We start from the raw sequence: 20,138 nt of genomic DNA, 5'->3' as shown, positions 1-20,138 counted from the left end.
TGTGATGAAGATGACTCAGGGCCTAAGTGTGTCTCCTAGAGGAAAGGCTTTGGGATTCTTTGTTCTGGAGAAGACTTGAGAGGAGATCTGATCACTGTTTATAAACATCCAAAGTGTAGGAGTCAAGTCAATGGGGTGGGTTTTTGTTGGTGGTGGGAAACAGTAAATCAAGGGGCACAGGGCAGAAATTGGAACACAGGAAGTTCCATGCTAATGCAAGGACAAACTTCTTCACTGCCAGACTGACAGAGCACTAGAACAGGCTACCCAGAGAGGTGGTAGAATTTTCTTCTCTGGAGATGAGTTCAAGACTTATCTGGATGCCTGTTTGCGTGACCTGCTGTAGGGAACCTGCTTGATGCTCTCTAGAGATCCCTTCCAACCCTTACAATTCTGTGATTCTTTGAGTCCGTTTCTTCATACTATCTTCAGCAGTTTGCTGTGTCCAGTTCTGGGCTCTCCAGTTCAAAAAAAAGACAGGGGTCTCTTAGACTCCAGTGAAATATGACAAAGCTTAAAGTTGAATAGTTACCAGACATATCTTAGAGTTTATTATTATGGTTAGGTCCTGGAACAGGCTGCCCAGGGAGGTTGTGGATGCCCCGTCCTTGGAGGTGTTCAAGACCAGGTTGGACAGGGCTCTGGGCAACCTGATCTAGTAAAGGTGTATGTTTGGTGGCCCTGCCAGGCAGGGGGGTTGGAACATCATGATCCTTGAGGTCCCTTCCAACCCGGGTCATTCTGTGTGTGATTCTGTGTGTGATTACAGCAAGGAAAGTGTTAAGAATCTGAACATGGCTTAGTTGTAATGAAAGGATTGCCTTGGTATGTTGTCCAGCTACTTTCTTCCTCTTTCCAGACTTATAAAAACTTCAGCACACTCTGGCACCTTGCCATGTTGTATCTCACTGTGTGGGTGTTAGTAGCTTTGTCAATGGAACACGCTTCTCTTGTTAGAAAGGTCTTGTTTAAACAACATGATGATACAGGACTCATTGGCCAAGTTCCTGTCTCAGTGTTTCTAGAGATGTATGTTGAATCCTTCCTGATATTCCTCTGACACTTCATTATGTCCTTGGGGTAGCAGACTGTACTCTGCAGAATGTATCTGTTCTTCCTAGAATCCCCAAGGTGTCTGGTTTTCCCTTCTACTTAAGAGATAAATTTTGTGTTTGGGATATTTGTGCATCCATTCTTTGAGTCACTAACGTCTAGTTCTTTGTTTTATCAGAGTGCAGATCAAGATATTATCATGCAGGAAAGTGGGAGAAAGTTGGAACCTATTCAGTTTTTTTGTTTTTTGGATGTGATCTCTGTAGTCTCAGTGGAGATCTTTCTGCATACAATTTCTAGGCTCTATACGTTAGTAGTATAGTATTAGTACATTAGTAATATTAAATTAATTTTCATTCTGGGTTTGTTTTTTTCATATCAATTACAGTGAAACATTCTCTAATTCTACTACATGCCTGAAATACTGTATTTGGATGTCAAACAATTATTCATTAACACCTAAACTTCCAGTAGAATTTTTTGAAGATTTAAAGGGCATTAATTAATGTTTCTCTCTTCATTTAGCTAGATTACACTAAATTATCTGTTCTTTTTCTGATTCACTGTGCAATTATTTGGAAAAACTCTGTTCTTTAAATCTAAGAAGTTCTTATAACTAGTCACCTAACATTTAAGATACATGGAGAAGCCCAAATATATACAGCATGGATTTTGAAAATAACGCCAAAAAGATATAGTTTTTAAGTGTATATTTTAAAAGTAAATCTCAAGGTTGCATAAGACTCATTTTTATTAAACTTCAGTGCGGTGAAATCTGTAAGAGAATTTACTTGTATACATTTAATGTGTACTTTGAAGATCTGTTTAGTAATGTTTATGGAAAATAAGATCTAGTGGAGAAAACAAACTTTAAATTTGAATGATTGATATTAGTGCCCGTTTTATGTTATTACAGTGTGGTACCGGTACAGTAACTGTGTTAGGAGAACCTACTGGGTTCAAAATAAATGTTATGCCTGGATATATTATAAATTGGAATTTGTATTTGAGGCATATGCTCTTTTCTTTTTGTATAACCCCTTCTTTTTCATATGCACATCTGGATTGTATGTAGCAGATATACCTGTAATCCCAGAAGAATAATATTCCATTCAAAAATGAAGTGTTCTCACATGTAGGAAAGACAGCAGGCAGTTTCTTGACATCTAGTAATGTACAGAACCTTATCTTATACTGACTCTACTAAAGAATCTTTCCTGTTGTCTCTAGTAACTTGAGAACTTGATTTTTAACTTTTTTTTTTTTTTAATGAATATCAACATTCATTCATTTTAGGTAAGTAATTTCAAACAGAAAAGGAAACAAGACCATTGGGTTAATGATTTCAGTTGTACAGTTCAGCTGATGTTGCATGCTAATATAGGGTTATTCAGCTGTGCATGTTGCTGTAATCGTGTTACATAAGATGGATGGCACTAGCAACGTTGCAAGAAAACTCCATCGAGTTTCTGGTATTATCTGTTTTTCCAGTCTTTCAAAAAACAGAAAGTCTGAGCCACAATTCAGTAAATCTGTTAAGCATGGAAGGAATCTCTTTTTTCTCCCTCAAAGAGGAACAGTCTTTTTTTTTTTTTGTTATGTCCTTCTTTGTGCCTTGAGATAACCTCTTGATTGGCAAGACAGAACATTACTCATAGGTAGTGGGACTGACAAATTCTGGTTCTTAAGGGGATCTGGGAAAAGATCCAACTTTGGGGCCTCTTGGTTTCATTATAAATTAAACATGTAGTTTTTCTGGCAAGATAAAGCTAATAAGCTTTGTTGGTGTGTTCACTGTCATGCTAGACAAATACAAACTTCCCTATGATTGAAGAGGCAGGAAAAGCAAGGGCGTATGCTTTTTTTGAGGTTACTTCCATCAGTCTTCCTCACATAGCTTTTCATTGCTCTCTAGGTTGCAAGACTTAAAGAGTTTCCAACATTTTAGTAGCCATTAAATTGCTGTCCAAGCTTTTTCTGCTCCTCAGGGGATTGTCTGAGCTGTGTCTGGAACAGACATTACTGATAGAACTAGCGAGCTTAGTGATCTTCACTAGAGCAAGGAATTAATCATTTCTTGGTATAAATCAATATTTTCCTGTTTTCAAGAGTGGATTTTGAATCCACGAGGCTAGGAAATGTTCTGAGGTGGGGTTCTGCTCAATATTTGTGCAGTCATCAGGACTGTCTTAAGGCACAAGTATATAAATAGCATTCAAGCCCGTGATTTCGCTTGTGTGAAGGATAAGGAAACTTAATTCCAGTATGGAGTAGTGTCACCAAGGGCAACTAAGTTTGCCTTGTCCTAAAACAGGACAAGTTTGATAACTAAAATGCTCTTTAGCATTATGAAGGGCTTGCATACCTTCAGGCAAAGATGAGTGAAGGATAGTTTTGAACACAGAACCACTCTTCCATTCTTAATGTGCAGTAGAGTTTGAACTGATGGTTTACCTAAAGCAATCAGTGGTATAAAATGGGAAAGAATATGATCAAATGATGGTACTAATTTAAAATATTGGATTCTTAGGCTCATGCATTTTTTGGAGCACAGATCATGAAGGAATTTTATTAGTGAGTTTGGTATTTTTGTCAGCTGTTGCTGGACGTGTTCTGAAGTAATTCTGTAAAAGAAATAATAGCTAAATACTCAAGAACATATATCTGCACTCTTGTGCTTTGCATTTTGAGTAATACCTTACTCCTCCCTTCCTATTCATCATTCATTCTCCTTAAAAGGAGAATGAAACAGTAAATAGCAGTTGTTTGGACATGTTTTACACTGGGATTAAGAAAATCTCTTATTTTTGGAGCACTCCCCTCTGGTTTACCTTACATTATTTCTTTGGTCATTTTATTAAATCAGTGCTTTGGACAATGTAATACAGTATCTAAATCTAAATTTCATTTACAGTCTTTGTTCAAGTTGCACAGCTGTCTTGCTTGAGTGATCCTAAATGGTGATGTAAATGAAAATGAAATGTATTTTGCTGCAAGGATTTCCTTTTGGTCAATGGTAAATCCCATGTTCCCATCCTTTCTGTTGGCCTGCCTCAGTTTTTGATCTTCTTTGCTCACTGATTTCCATTCTTTGCTATTGCAGTATTGGGACAAGTTAATCCTTTATCCATTATTTGTGATTTTTTCTGTTTGTAGCACCATACTGCTAGGTGGAAGTATGTCACTAGTTACGTTATCCTCACTCAGTGTAGAACCAAAATCAGAATCTAAAATAGTCAGAAAATAGCTTAAGTAATCCTGAGTATAAGACACTAAATTGCCATAGAATTAAGAGTATTTGGCAGTAATAATCAACACAATACTGTACTTGGGGTTTAGCCAAGTGAAGAAGTTTGATTCATAATTAATAAGTTTTTTACTTGGCATGTTTTAAACATGATGTAGTCTTGTAAAACTTGACCTACTCCAAAAGGAATGTCACAATTTCTTAGTTTTATTTTGCTTCCTAGAAAATAGCAGATCTAAGCTAGTATTTCCTAGTTCCAAATTTTCTTTGCTTTATCAGCCCTTTGTAAGAAAGGGAGAGAGTCTTCCACAGTGAAGCAGTTTGGTTTTCTCCCAGAAATGTGAATTTGGGATCATTTACCAATTCAAGAATCAGTCTGTGGGTTCTCTTTTAAGTCTTTTTCTTGAAACTACAAACTATGTGAGATTTTCCTTAGAAGTTAGTAAGGAAAATGACTTTCAGCATCAGTTTTTAGAAACAGAAAACTTCAATGATAGAATTGCTTTAGAAGGTTTGAACGAAATTCCAAGCTGTTTACTGGTAAGACAGGAAGACTGCAAACATGATAGCAATCTTCGGAGAATATAATTTGGAACATCTGGTTTAAATGCTGTCTAATGTTGGGAACGTAACAGTACAGGGAAAAAAATACCACTCAGAAGTTACTGTTGTAACTAATTGGTTGCTTATGGCACCAATTCTTGTTAGTTCTCTTTTATGGTTTGTCAGCAAACCATTCCTATCAGAGAAAGATTAAATATGCAAAGGAACAGCAAAAAACAAAGAGGTGAAAGTGACCGTAGTGATTATTTCTATGTAACCATAGCTGAGTATTTTCTAGTTGATCCCAGTCTTCTTGCAAAGCATTTCTTGGGGGGAAAAAAAGCACTAAAAAGAGAATACTCTGTTGGATCAGTGTCGATAGTTTGTGGCTTCTTCCCTGTGGGAACAAAATAATTAACCACCTATACAAATTATTATGTCAGGCTTTGTTGTAGCAGCACTTATTTCTCCAGAGTTCGTTTTGTTTTCTCAAGTCCCACACAGATGTGAATGGGAAGTTAGGTCAAGAATAACCCATTGGTTCTGTTCGGTGTCTTGCAATTTTTCCCATTTTTTTTTTTTTAAGCTTTCTTTTCACTTTGTAACTATTTCTTCCTTTTGAACCTGAAGCAACATGTCTGTTTGTAGTCCATGCATGCATTTATTTGACATTAAGTTGTCTTTTAAAACTGAAATCATAATAGATTCTTTAAGCCTTCTAAGCTGCATAGCCACAAAATATTTTAATTAGAATCATAGAATCACCAGGGTTGGTAAGGACCTAAAAGATCATCCAGTCCAACCGTTCACCTATTACCAATAGCTCCCAAACTTGTAACGTTAAGCAGTGTAAGAACTTGCTAATTTCAGTTCACTGTCAACACTTCAATAAGTGTTACCTGGGACTCTAGAATTTGAAGTTCTTTAAGAAAACTTAGAAATACTTAAAGAGGTCAATACTGGGACCAGTGCTCTTTAATGTTTAAGCTGCGCATGAGCCAGCAATGTGCCCTTACAGCTCGGAAAACCAACCATATCCTGGGCTGTGTCAAAACCATCATGGCCAGCAGGGTCAGGAAGGTAATCCTGCCCCTCTACTGTGCAGTGGTGAGACCTCACCTGGAGTACTGCATCCAGATGTAGAGTCCTCAGTACAGGAGAGATATAGACCTGTTGGAGCACATCCAGAGGATGGCCACAGAAATGATCCCAAGAATGGAATACCTCCCCTAGGAGGACAGCCTGAGAGTTGAAGGGAGTGGCATCTTGTCTACTAGGAGTTGCAGCTGTTCTGTCATCATGTACCTGCTTACTTTCCTGCTTTCTTTTGCATTAGGTGATCAGTGAAATTTGCCTTATTGTAGTCATTGGTCCTGGAGCTGACTGGGTCAGTAGTGTCATTACAGTTCAGCAGAACTGTTTGGAAAGCTTACACCTTATTCAATGCTTTATTTATCTGGATGGGAATTCCATGGGAACAGATTAGAAAACCTATCAACCCATCTGATTATTTAGATCCTTTTTACAGTAGCACTCCCGCTGGGTGAAACATAGGATTGAAAAAGCGGGAGATGTAGCAGTCTCCTGAGTTATTTTGCTCTTCTGATACGAATCACAGAATACTATCCTGTGTTACAATAATTGCCTTTTGGATGTTCAGTGTATATTAAGGAGAAGATGCCATGTTATTGATGAAAATACTACAGCTTGTTATTCAATGCAGGAAATACAAACTTTCTCAAGACTGAGAAAGATTTTTAATTTAAAATTTTGCTTTCTTATATTTATTTATATATGTGTATCTATTATGTGTAGATATTCCCAAATATCTTTAGACCTCAGTATTTCTAATGGGACTATTTCACCTTTTTTCTTATTCTCTTAGAATGAAAAAGAATGAGCTAAGTTAATAGGGTTTTACCATGTGTTTATTTTTTTTTTTTTATCACTTTGTTTCTTTTAGAAGACAAGTGAAATAGCAAAGAGAATCTTGAACAGTGGAAATGAAATGCAAATTAGCTTTCACGTGATGAAAAAAGATCTGTTGATCTTTGATTAAAAGCAAATATTTTGTAAGAGGAAAGAGTTCTAATACCAGGAAAGAACTAAAACCTGAATGACCAATTCCCAAACCCACTGTCTTATTTCTAATGGTACAATAGAAATCAGCTTCTGAAATTTGCTATTTACGCACATCGCAGCACTTATGGTGGTTCTACAAAAGGTATTTTTGGCTGAAGTATATTATAAAGGATCTACAAAGGAACTAGAGGAATCTGGGAATCTAATGATCTTTATGAGTATTAAATTGAATGCACCTTATTTAATTCCTTGAGCTGTTTTTTCTTTGCATCTGCATGGACTTTTTTAGTAGAATGAGTGCTTTGGAGTGGAAAGAGACATGATTGTTTCTATGCAACTAGGAGTAAATTACCCAGGTTGAAACAAGGTAGTACCTGACAGCAAGTAAAATTGGGAGAAAAAGATTTCAGTAAATCATAATTGACAGGAAAGCTCGTATGCAGAGCAGAAGATTTCAATGTGTGAATGTCTGCCTTCACAGTAAGCTTAGTGTTTCTAAGCTTCTAGAAGATCACTGTCTTGACACAGCAAACTGAATATGTATGAGAAGACTAAAAAATATTAATAATCTATTTATTTTCCTACTTAGAAAGTTTCCATGTATATACACGTGTATCCTCCTTAGGTATCTAGGACATTACAGGGGAAATTTGCCGTCTTCCAACCCAGACTAAACTGTGCTGCTTCATTTTTTGTCCCTTTCTGTTTTCCAGGGATTTTGGAGATTCCAACACTTTTTATTTTATCTTTCACTGTGGAAAAAGATAGGCCTTTATTTTAATAATAAAGTTTTAATTTTTTATTTTTATAAATAATCTTTTAATAATCTGATTTATTTCTATCAATTATTTGAGATTTTGTTCAGAATTACTTCTTTTTTTTTCCCCCATTTTTTTTTAGGAATAGAAGGACATAAATTAAATATGAGGTACATTATATATTCTTTTTGATGAAGGGACTCAGAGAGCTTGCAAGGATGTAATAGTAAAATTCTTTGTATTGGTTACCTAATGGGATATGTGGAGAATATTCTTTGCTTTCTTCTTCAGCTTAAGTCATTCTGGAGAATTTATAGTTTAGCTTTAATTTGTTACTTTGTTTTTTGTTAGTTTGGGCATATCAGCTGATCTAGTTTTCTGTGATTTAAAGGCATGTCCTAGTTAGGCACCATCAGTTATCCTGTCCTGCAAAAAGCACAGCTGTAGGTAACTGTCTTTTATGTTTGGTTTGTCGGATTTTTTTATTTTATTAACAGTTCTTCTGTGTTAGTGTGACTTGAGCAGTTTTGTGTATCTATTTTTGTATATCTGATGGATAAAGAAAGAAAACATTGATTACTTCAGATTCCAAAGCATGAAAGAATAGACAAATTCACCCTTTTACACCGAGCATTTTTTTGTGTGTACCAGAGAATGCTGTTGAAATGGAAAGATGCTTCAGTTATAGGCATTATGGCTGTCATTTTTCTCATCATGGTCAATAGTGTTACTGAAACATAAATTCCTGCCTTATGCAAATGCTTGTGCCGCTTTGGTAAGTATCTTCCATGTGCCGGATCTGAATTATTTAGCTGTCTCTTGTGTGCAGTTTGGTCACAACAGAAAGTCACTTAGTCCCTTCTCCAGCCACTTGGAGCCTTTGCTGGAGCATTTCGCCTCCAGAAGTAAACACAAGTCTAAGAATAGCTCACACTTCTTTGTAGTATATTTTCATGGTTGGCTGTCTAAACAGCCAGGCTGTCTAGACAGCTGACGACACTCAAAGCTCCTACGGTCAAATGCAGCCACATAGGCTGCTCTCAGGGATGTTACCTCGTTGATGTCTGCATCTGTGGGCGCCAGTAGAGCTTCTCGTTCAGAAGGGCTGAGCTCTCTCTGAAGCTCCCTGTGCTCCAAATGTATGCTAATGGGGTGTTAAATAATACACGTGTTTAAAGAGTAGCAGGAATTTTTGTTTATTGCAGTTATTTCCGAATCTGCTTTTTTAGGTGCTCTTCAGAATTTTCCTTACGGTGTTATTTGTGCTGTGCTCAGTCTTAAACTTTGAGAAAAGCTTGGAAAGGGAAGCTACAGGAAAGAAAGGGACAGACTCATTAGAAAGATCTGTCGTGATAGAACAAGGAGAAATGGTTTCATACTTAAAGAGAGGAGATTTAGTTTGGATATAAGGAAGAAGTATTTTATAATTAGGGTGGTGAGGCACTGAAGCAGGTTGCCCAGAGAGGTGGTGGATGCCCCATCCCTGGAGACATGCAGGGTCAGGCTGGATGGGGCTCTGAGCAACCTGATGTCCCTGTGGGTGTCCCTTTTCATCGCAGAGGCCTTTAAGGGTCCCTTCCAGCTCCAAGGATTCTATGAAAAACAACAGTGGAGAATGTGTTAGTAGCAAGGGAAATAGTTAGGAGAAGAATACTTCACAAATTAACAAGAGCCTTTTTTTGTTTATATCTGTAGTAATGTTTTTTTGTTTGTTATGTTTTGAGCTTTTACCCTTTTATATTGTTATTACATCAGCATTTTATCCTAAATATCAAATGTAATTGTTTCCTTCAGTCACACAGTGCCCAGCATAATCAGAAATCAGGAATATTCTTTGAATGCACTTCTAAGAGCATTTGGATGAAACTGATCACTGTTTTCTCAAAATATACTTTTCTTCTTTAAGATTGAAAATCTTCAAGAGCAGCTAAGAGACAAGGAAAAGCAAATGAGCAGTTTAAAGGATCGAGTGAAATCCTTGCAGGCTGACACCACCAATACTGACACTGCCTTGACCACGCTGGAAGAAGCACTTGCAGAAAAAGTGAGTATGGCAAGCCACAGTCTCTTAGTGCTGAAGATCCTTCTGCTCACAACCTCTCTACAGTTGACTTTTCTGTGTGCTGATTGGAAATCCTTAATGCAGCATCAGGTCCTTTGTCTGCAAGAGGCATCAGTGTGATGCTGCTGCTGAGAGGCATCTCTCACAAGAGGGCACTGTAGGATATGCGCTGAGCACAACCCACCCTGTCGTACTGTGTGGTATTGCACAGCATGGGCAAAATGCTCCGGAAGGGCTGGAGGGGGAGCTGAGCCACGAGCCGGTTCTCCATAGCCATTAGATACTTATCGTCTTGCATGAAACAAAACTCTGTTCTTTGTCTTATCTCAGTCTGTATGGGTGCTGCTAGTGATGTCATTTATTTGTGTTTAGGATACATCTCATATATGTGGTCTCATATACGCACTACTCCCTTCTTCTCTAAAAGGCCTCTATGCTTCAAAATAATAAGATTTAAATATGTAAGGAAGTAATATATAATGTATCTTATGGGTTAATTCTGGTTATCAGAACCAGATAAATTTTGTTGCACTGTAACAGTACTGTAAACTTTTAATGAAAAGAAAGCCTGATATTTCTTAGAAATGAATGCACAGATTTTTCAAGTGTTTTCCTTCTTGAGGATCTCTTATACAGCAGTAAGGAGAAGAAAATAACAATATCCAACAAATACCAGTGGGTAAGAAATGTTGAATTTCATTAGAAGTTGAAAGAATATGAGGGATTGTCCTCACAGAATACTTTCCTTTGTCAGGAAAGGACCATTGAGCGCCTAAAGGAGCAACGGGACAGAGATGAACGCGAAAAACAGGAAGAGATTGACACCTACAAAAAAGACATTAAGGACCTGAAAGAGAAAGTCGGCATTTTACAAGGAGATCTCACAGAGAAAGAGGTTGACCAGCAAAATAAATCTGTTGTATTACAGTTGCTTGTTGTATATGTTATGTTTTAGATGAAGAGAACCCTTCCTTTATTGTAATGGTCCTTCAAGAAGTTTATCTAGTAAAATACATTGTTTGAGAATTTCTCAAAGCATGAATATTTCAGACCATCTTTTTCATGGATAGCAAAGTCCCATTATTAGCAGCAGTTAATTATATTGCCAGTGAATATCACTGGTCAGTGATGAGTTTACTGGAGCTATACTTATAGAAGGTGAGAACGAGCTTGTTCATGTCTAAATATAGGAAGGGCAGAACAGAGGTAGATTGAAGTTGCATGTTGGTCAAAAAATGCATGCAGATAGTGGATAGTGTTTGTGCATTTGTAAAAACAATCTAACTTATTCTTTTTACTGTCAAGAGTCCATTTTTTGTAATTAAGTTGGTTGTTTATAAAGAACCAACTGGCTAGAGAAATCAATCTAGTTGTATCAGAGAAATACGTAAGTTCTCTGTTTCTCTCTTGGAATGCTAACATTCATTTCTACTTCAGTCTTCTTTCTCAGCCCAATCAAATCAAAAGGATAAAAAAGAGGTACCTAGGAAGTGTGAAGATTTTTGTGCACATAAAAGTAAAAAATGGGAAAAAAGAAACAACAAAAACAGTTCAGGAAATAAGAAATTGAGATGTCTTTTGGAGATAAGTTGCACAAATCAGTTTCACGCCCTAAAAGCTCTATGGAAAAAAAACTTTCTGCAGACTCTGTTTTACATACAGTGACCAAATCTGCTAAACGTATATGATTTTTAAAGGTGGTTTTATTTAAAAACAGTTTTTTTCTTAAACATGGCTATCACTGAAGAACTAGTTATAATTTGCAGGATGTTGTGTCTTTAAAAATAACTTAAAAATGGATTTAGACAAGGTTTTATTTTGAGATCCTGAATTAAATCAAGCTGTCTTAAGCCAGCTCTATGAACCATCCAGTAAACATTCCAACGAAATGTGTTATTCTAAGTTGGATCCTCAACATCATGTTAAGGGATAAGAAGAAAATGATGACCAAAGAAAACCCCACCAAAACCTAGCTATTGCTCATATGGAGTATTTATTTGTTAGTTATTTTGCATCTTTTATTTTAGTCGTCCTTACTGGATCTGAAGGAGCATGCCTCATCCTTAGCTTCATCAGGACTGAAGAAAGATTCAAGGCTCAAGACACTGGAAATTGCATTGGAACAGAAAAAGGAAGAATGTTTGAAAATGGAAACTCAATTGAAAAAGGTAATTCTACTTCATATTTATATATGCAAGGTAAACATCCGGTATTACATAGATTAGACACATTTACACAGAAAAACTTGGGTTTGTGGATTACTTTTCAGTAAGTACTCTGAAACTGTTTCCATGCAAACAATATTACAAGCCAAGCCTATCTGAAAGTAGCCTTCAGATGCTGGTGCTAATTTTGATCTTCATTTGCGTGCAATGACAGTGCTGTTGACTATGTATATTTTAGCAGGTGCAAGAAATCAGAAAGTTAGTCTGCTTCAATCCAGTCTCCACTAGTAATTATCCTATTAAACAGGTGTAACAACCAGAATTTTAACAGCCTCTGCTGTTAAAAATTACAGTTTTGCACGTAAATTATCAGTGTATGTTGGTGTTAATGTGATAAATGCAGGTGCGTGACTGGCACATGGGAATGTGTAATAACAAATGAGTATGTCACCAGTCAAGTGTCTGATCCCTTATTTTAATCTCACAGTGAGTCACAGATGGTGGGTTTGTAGGACTGTGTAGTTTAGCAGAGTGGGACATTTACAGGAAAGCTAATTTACTTGAACGTTATCTTGTAAGCTTCCTGTAGGTCAGATATGAGTAGCCCATATATTGCACCTTTAGAGGAGTATTGATTTAACTTGAAAGAGTGCAAAACACATTAACTGAAATATTGATAATACTTGGACCTATAAAATTAGAGTAAGACAAAATACAGCATTTTAAAGAAAATTAATTCTTGCGTCATATCTATTTCTTTACGTCTAGCCAGGAAATTGATGTGTGTCTGTGCTCTCTCTAGTCTGGAACTCTGTCCTCGTTCCTCAGATGAATATGAACTTAAGTTTAGAGGCAGCAGTTAAGTGATGCTTAGCAATTCTGTTGAGTAGATTTTAATGCACTTGAGAATTCTACAGATATGCGTAACTACATCTATAGTTTCCCTGTTTAATTCTGCTGCACAAATTAAACAGTTCTGTTGTTCAGTAAAGTGAAACATTAAGAATGAATAGTATTTTATTTTTTTTAGTAATTACACTAAGCATCTCAGTAGCATAAGCCGGCAGAGAGCGTGACCAAAATCTGTTGAAGCACAGCTAGATAGAAGATGAGTATGAGCTTAATTTACACTGCAGTGACAGGACTTTGTTGTAATTTCTTTACGTCTACCTCTGCTCATTTCATTTTGAAGGAGTTTGTGTTTAATAACTGGTATCTAGAAACTTTACCTAAGGACACTGTGCCAGTTCATGAAAACATATCTTTTTATGATCTATTCCTTTTGTTTCAGGAAATAATTGGGAGGATGAGATACTCTCCTGTGATCCTTTTCCAGAGGCTTAAAATATAAAAATGACACTTAACTAGGCTGGGCAGCTATGGTACAAACAATTGCACTCTTTATTTGGTTTTGAGAAAAATAACAAGTACCTATTCATTGTAAACACAAATAGCTTCTCATCTGTACATCCTACAGAAAGATACCTAATCTCATTCATTCAGAATGGTTTTGGTTCTACAAGCTAAGAAAATTCATAACCTACCATTACCTGTGTTCATTCCAAGCTCTACCATTAGTACTCTGGACATCTCCTCTGCTTCAGGCATTGTTGCTTGCTGGGACATTAGGCAATTATTTCCTATGCAGAGAGCCTGAAATACTTTCTGAAGTCTTTCGGAGACAAAATCCCTCATGAAAAATATTCCATCGTGTTGAGCTCCTGCATCTTTCTCATTCAAGGGAAAACACAGATTTGCATGAAAGATTTTTTTGGTGATAGCAAATCAGGCCAGTCTGGCTTTTTAGAAAGAAATTACAGCCAATAGGACCTTGTGTGCTTTCATGTCATTAACTATCACTCGCTTTCCTCATGTTGTATAAAAAATCCCACTTCTACCACTGACCATGCTTTCTAGAACCAAGTCACCATTTCTCTTTGTTACAGAAGAAAATATAGTTAACAACAACTTAAATATATTTTACAGTTATGAATAAGCATAGGTATTTCTTTAATAACCTTTTCCCATCTGTTTTTAATTTGCCAATTTATTTTATATTATTTTATTTTGTCATTTGCAGAGAAGTAGAAAAATATTTTTTACAGCATTTCTCTCTTTAAATGTATTGCAGCTAACTGTTCAGGCAGTTTGGCATTTGCAAGATGGGTTAGTTATTTGTCATCCTTGAAACAAATATATGATGAGTAATCCAGCTCCAATTTAAAGCTTTTAAAAACCCAGTTTTACACATCTGCATTGTTAACCATTGCAAATAACTGTCATAATTAGCTGTAAAACTAATGGCTACGTGATGGCAGTTGGTTTGAAAATGAGTTTAAAATGACCTGAAGAATTTTGTTACGTTAAGTTGAATTATATTATCTTAGTGGGTTCTTTTAATACACAACATGTGAATGAGGTATTCCCTTTTGTAGCTCCTAACAGCAAATAGCAAGAAGCTTTTCCTTCTAGGTTCTTTCCCTTGTGGTTTGAGTAGAAATGTGCCTAACTTTACACATCCATCTTGCTCCTTTTGCCTCTTTTTTCTATTGGACAATTTATTTACTTTCAGTTAAATCTTATCCTTAGAAGTTCAGAAGAAGTGGCCCTGGAGCACTGTTAAACCATTAGATAATTAAATAATAAGGATGCTTGGAAAAGAAACTCTTGCTAATCTGTAAAGAGTGAGTCTTGAAGAAATCGTGAGCAGTACAAGCTTCCACTCCTGTAAAAGGCATTTGGCATTACACTGAAGTGAAACATCATTAACCAAGTAGTGTGTAGGGGTGCTGAAAAGTTGCTCATGGTGTTTTATTTCCATGTTGGCAGACTTTGTTTTCTGATTGTGTCCATCCAGTTCTCGTTACCACTCTTTTTCTTGCTAATGACTTTTTTTTTGTTGCTTATAGAGCTTCAGTGTTTTTCACGTTGCTTTGTTGCATGGGTGGATTGGTGTTTAGTTTTTTAATAATACTATGCTTATGGAAATCTGTGTGCTAAATGTTCTAATTATTCTACTGCCCCTGCTTCTGTGCACAGCTGTCAACCTACCATGAGGAGATACGGAATGCTGAAAGAAAGCAGTAACTCACTGTTGAGTATATATGGCCTGGTTTCATGCCTTAAATAGTCTCCTTTTATGCTGAGGTAGAGTTGTTAGAGGGAAATCACACACAGGTGTTCTCTCCAAGCATTTCTCTGTAAGATGTTTTTTATGTGTGTGGCGGTAGTATTTTTCAAGTGAAGAAGTTTCCTTCTAGTTATTTTGGTTTTCCTATCTAGTTATATAAGGCCAGTTATCCTGGCCTTTTGTGTCTGATCTTTCTCAGGCAGCGTGTTTTGTTTCATTTTGGTTTTCTAATCTGGAAGAGACCTACTAGCATTAGAATCTGTTCCAGCAAAGATGAGCAAGTCATTGTCTGTTTTCATTTCCAGTGAATAGTTTTTCTCCCCCTAGATATTTTATTCGTTTGAAGGAGATCGAGGTTAGAGAAAAGAAAGAATCCCAAACCGTATGTTAACCAACTTCCTTTTAGCACAGTTCTGGAGACTTCACATAAAAGAAATGTTAACAGTGATTCCTTGCCTGGAAAATATCTCTAGATTCATTGGGTTCACGTACAAGTGCTTTCTGTTGGTTTTGTTTAGTTGTTTAAGTTTTTGTTTTGTTTTGTTTTTTTCTGCCGTGGTCTTCTACTTTCAAATTAAGAAGGATGATATCTTTTAGAAGACAGGAAAAGATGTCTGAATGAAGTGTTGACCCAATTTGCATGTTTTCAAAGATTTGGATTGGTTAGTCTTATACGGGCTCTTGTGTTCTTTTATGTATGTTAATAAGGATTCCCTGTTACAACTGGAAGGATTACTGATAGAAATGATAAAACTTATTTTCACAGGTGGTTATGAATTTTTATATTTTTTCCTTAAGGGTGTTAAATGTGTTTTCAGTGTTACAACCTAGGATGAAAAAGGCTACCAGGGAAATCAGGTTCTCTATTAAAAACAAAAGTAAAAACCCAGCAGCTGGTTTTGGTGTTCAAGTAGTGTCAGTTGCTGAAGTATTTTCCCAGACTATTTAGTGGTCTTGTGATTGACACAAGTGAAACTCTAGAAATTAATGTCCTGCCAGCTGTAAAACTGTCACCTAAACCCAGACATGGAGCTACAATAAGTATTTGAGGATTCAATGAAACTGTTACGGTAAGAAATTAAGTTCAAGTTTAGAACTTGTACAGTGGTAAATTTCAACATTTCTCTTGTTTCAAAGGCTGCTCTGTAATGCATGCTAACTCGCATATTGAGATTGTCTTCCTATTAAATACAAGATGTAGCTATTTTAAAAATTCTTTTTTTGTTGCACCTTTTCTTTTTTCTCTCACACTCCTGTTTCCTATTCCCATTTCTCCCCATCTTTTCCTATCCTCTTTCCCCATTTAGCACCCTGAAGTTTTATTGAGTCATCCATCCAAGCCAGTAAGTTCCCTGGCAAAATTAGAGGCCATTGCCAACCTCATATAATTTTCTTGTGTGTTGCATGTGTATTCATCTGTACTTTATGTTAGAGCTAACACAGAGTATGGTGAATTACTTTAGTGTAGTGTGTGTGAATACAAAGTGCAGTGGTGCATCTGCATAGTGCTAGTTATGTTCAAAAAAGCCTTCTTAGATGCTTTTACTTTTTTTCTGTGTTAGTAACTTCACTTACGTTTGGACAGCTTAATGTTGTGCCAGTGTTTTTGTTTCCCTTGGCTGCTTTTCTTTCATTTCCATTGTCAGCACATTTTTTAGACCAAGAATTCTGTAGAATTTCCATGCAAATCAAGCTTTTTGTGTGAAAGTATTCTGTAACACCATGTAGAGCAGCACATTAGAAATAATAATAAAGTTAGAAGAAATACAAGATTGCCCAAAAACTTGTCTAGCTGTTAATAAGCTGACAGGTACTGTGTCAGTTTAATTTTGGAACATTCTGAGCAACCTGCTGTTTGACATCAAAGAGCACTTCGTTCAAGGAGTGTTTGTATATTAATATCTTGGCACTGTAAATTATGTAATCCAAGGTGGGTTTAATCAGAGCCTTCTTTTGTGACTGCATGCATTAAAAAATCGTGTTACAAAACTTTCAGAAAGTTGATATCTGTGCTACGTTTGACAATGTTCAGGGTAAATGTAGCTGTCTGTCCTGACTATAATTGTCTGAACATTGGAAAATTCCTGGTGCTTTTCATTTTTCTTTTCTTTTCTTTTTTTTTTTTTTTTTTGTGACATTCTGTGTTAACAATTGTTATATGAGAGTGGTTTCTACAAATGCCTTTATCTGACTAGATTTAGAAAAAGCATTGTCTGTGTGACAGGGTAAAGTATTTTGTTATTGCTCTCAAAAATAATAACAGAGTCAATCAGGGCATAAAAACTACTACACTGCGCATTGATTGTTTGTTGTGTTTGTTTTCTTTTGCATGTAAAAAGGACATAGATGTGTACTGTATGGTATTTGGTGCACAAAGTTTAGAAAAAGAGTAATAACCTTTTCTTTAAAAACATAAGATTAGTGTGTAGGGCATTTGAGTGATTACATTATTTAATATTTTATGGCAGAGAATATTTTTTCCCCAAAGAATTGTGTGTTCAGGTATGTAAAGCAGATGGCAGGAGTTTTGTGGTAAATTGATCCATTTCTCCTCTTTCAAGTAGTATGCCGGCCTCTTCTCCTATCGATCGGTGCCATCTATTACTCAGTTCACTTAATGCACCATTTTCAATATGTTCTGTTATTAGTTTTATAATGTTTTTTAGAAGCTTTCTAGTTTTGCAAATCTTTTAGTTGAATTTTATGTTGTTTGATCTGCTGAAATTTTGTTCATTTTTGTATCGTTAAAGAAACTCTCAGCCATAACAGTTCAGTGTTTGCAAGAACAAAATATGTAAATATATTGATTTTGGTTTTTTTTTAAATCTTTCTTTATTGGACTAGAATTTTTTTAATGGAAAGATGTGATTCTCGCCTCTCCCTACAGCTAACAGTTAATTTCCTCGCCTATTTGCACATGCTCAGTAGCAATATGAACTTAGAGATGTATCTTCCCAAATGTTCCTCATGCACTGATCATACCCCAGTCTGGAGAGGGAGGGAGAACTTACTTACCCTGTACCTTCAAGGTCTGGTCTTTTGAACAGGCAGCAACCTCTTCACCAAATGCTTTATTGGTTCCAAGACACAGGGCAACAGGTGTTGGTGGACTGAACCAACTCACTGAATAAAAAAGTTCCCAAACCTGAAAAAAGTGGGAGAAGGTGGAGGATGAAGACATCTGGTTGATAGTTGAATCTGCCTGCAAGTAGAGTGGAATTTGAACCTGGCTAAATAATGTTAACAAAAGGCAGGGGAAAGTTGCTACCCAAGGATTGTGCTTGGTGTAAATATGAAGGAAAATTTGTGCCCAGAAGAGCATATTCTCTGTGAAATCTTTAATAAAACACAAAAATTTTGTGTGTACCTATTACTCTAAAGTCAGAAAATGTAAAATACAGGAGCAGAGAATGTGTTTAATTCCCCTGTATTATATAGTCAATAAAGAGGCTAAGACACAAGTGCTGCATTACCTTAAGAGAATTTGCAGAGGCTGTGTGGTGATCTTTAAAGTTCAAGACTTATTCATGGTTCATCATAATGTTAACATCATCTCATGTAATTGGAAGCTGGGGGGTGAAAGTTCCAGCTGGAATTTCCTTATGTTTCAGCCTGAAGAGGCATGCATAAGGGTGCTGAAGTGTGTTTGCAGAGACAACCATGATCTGTGCATTTTCTTTCTGCCTTTGCTTTCTGTGGTGGTGGAATTTCCAAACAGCAAATTATTAATGTTTAGTAATGGCTATGGGAACTTTTATCTTTCTGATCTTTTCAGAGAGATACAAAAGCAATTCATATGTCTTCAGAAGGAGAGAACTTCACATAGTCATTAATTATTTTGAGTAATCAGTTCTCCAGAGAGATGTTCCTCTCATTTAGACATTCGGCCTTATTCATTAAATGTTTTCAACCAAATACTTGCTTTTTCAGTGTCAGAAATTTACAGTCCCATTAACAAAGATCATACATTTCCTGGAAGGGATTTTTACAGATTTTGTTAATAACAAGCTAACAAACAGCTCCTTGTGACACACTCAAGTTCTTCTGGTACAAAGTATATCAGAGAACACACAGAGCCTTTAATTTCTAGCACAACTCTTCAAAAACTATCACCATACCTGACAGTTTAGAGCATTGGATGCATTTTTTATAGCACTGGAGCTTAAGGAGGAGTATGTCTTGTTGTTTTCAAAACAGATAATTTTGTTGGAGTTAATATAAGCATAATATAAGACAGTACAAGTGTTTTATCATTGGAAATGCTGCCTCCCTCCCAGGAAAAAATAAAGTAGTTGTATGTGTTTGTCTTTTGCAATAAATTGTAATTATATGTTTTTGAATTTGTACGTGCATTTACTGTTTTTAGGGGATGTGAGTTACACTCAGAGGTAGTAGTGTGGATTAAAAAGCAATCTCGTATTCTTGGGAACTTCTACTTTATGTCCAAAGGTTCTTGGCAACATTTGAATGTGAAACGTTAAACTGAATTTACTGTCTAAAATTCATAGGTAAAAGTAGAAAGTGTTTGCTGTGAATTATTTGCTGTTCGATTTAGTTAACCTTTTAGGAATATTGGCTTAGAATCTTAGTCATAATGTTTGGAATTTTTATTTACATTTTAGAACTTTTAAATTAGATCTGAGCTGTTGTTTTCTTTTCTGCCTCTGACATACGTTAGGCTGCGTAAGATCACCTTGCCTCTTTGTTAAGAGATTTTTGGCATGAGAAATACTAGCTTACAAAATTCTTTTTCAATGTGTTTGGCCTTCCTCTCCATCTGTAAATAGTGCTTATTTCTGTGCAACGTTGTTCATCTTTGCTGGAGTTGTAGAAGTTGGCTTTGTCAGCTGATTTTCTGTGGAAGCAATAGAAGCTATAGTACATTTATTTGTGGAACAATCGCTCTTTCTTTTATTCTGTAGGTACCTGAAGTGCTCACCCCATCACTTACCACATTCCAGATGGGAAATGATGGCCAGGAGCAGAAAAGCAGAAAGCTGTTAAACCCACTCTTAGTTTATAGTCACTCTTAGGAACTTCAGGAGCAAATCCAGTGTTATACTTAACTATTCTCAGTCCTGAACTACACTGAATTTGA

The 20,138-nt window shown here is 36.3% G+C and overlaps 1 protein-coding gene across 21 annotated transcripts in view; it reads left to right on the top strand.

The window, feature by feature from the left end:
- ERC1 (ELKS/RAB6-interacting/CAST family member 1) overlaps positions 1–20,138 on the top strand; it is a 273,756-nt gene that overhangs the window by 90,122 nt on the left and 163,496 nt on the right. For all 21 annotated transcript variants that reach the window (XR_014936211.1, XR_014936209.1, XR_014936216.1 and 18 more), the window contains 3 exons: positions 9,590–9,727; positions 10,500–10,640; positions 11,773–11,913. Coding sequence is in view for 13 of the 21 variants with exons in the window: in XM_085521054.1 (XP_085377180.1) it covers positions 9,590–9,727; positions 10,500–10,640; positions 11,773–11,913 (420 nt within the window). In the remaining 8 variants the exon portion in view is untranslated. The remainder of the gene's footprint in view (positions 1–9,589; positions 9,728–10,499; positions 10,641–11,772; positions 11,914–20,138) is intronic.

Source organism: Coturnix japonica, chromosome 1, assembly GCF_054131305.1.
Source record: "Coturnix japonica strain WE chromosome 1, WE-NBRP24, whole genome shotgun sequence".
NCBI lineage: Eukaryota > Metazoa > Chordata > Aves > Galliformes > Phasianidae > Coturnix > Coturnix japonica.
This window is presented reverse-complemented; position numbering and strand designations above follow the sequence as displayed.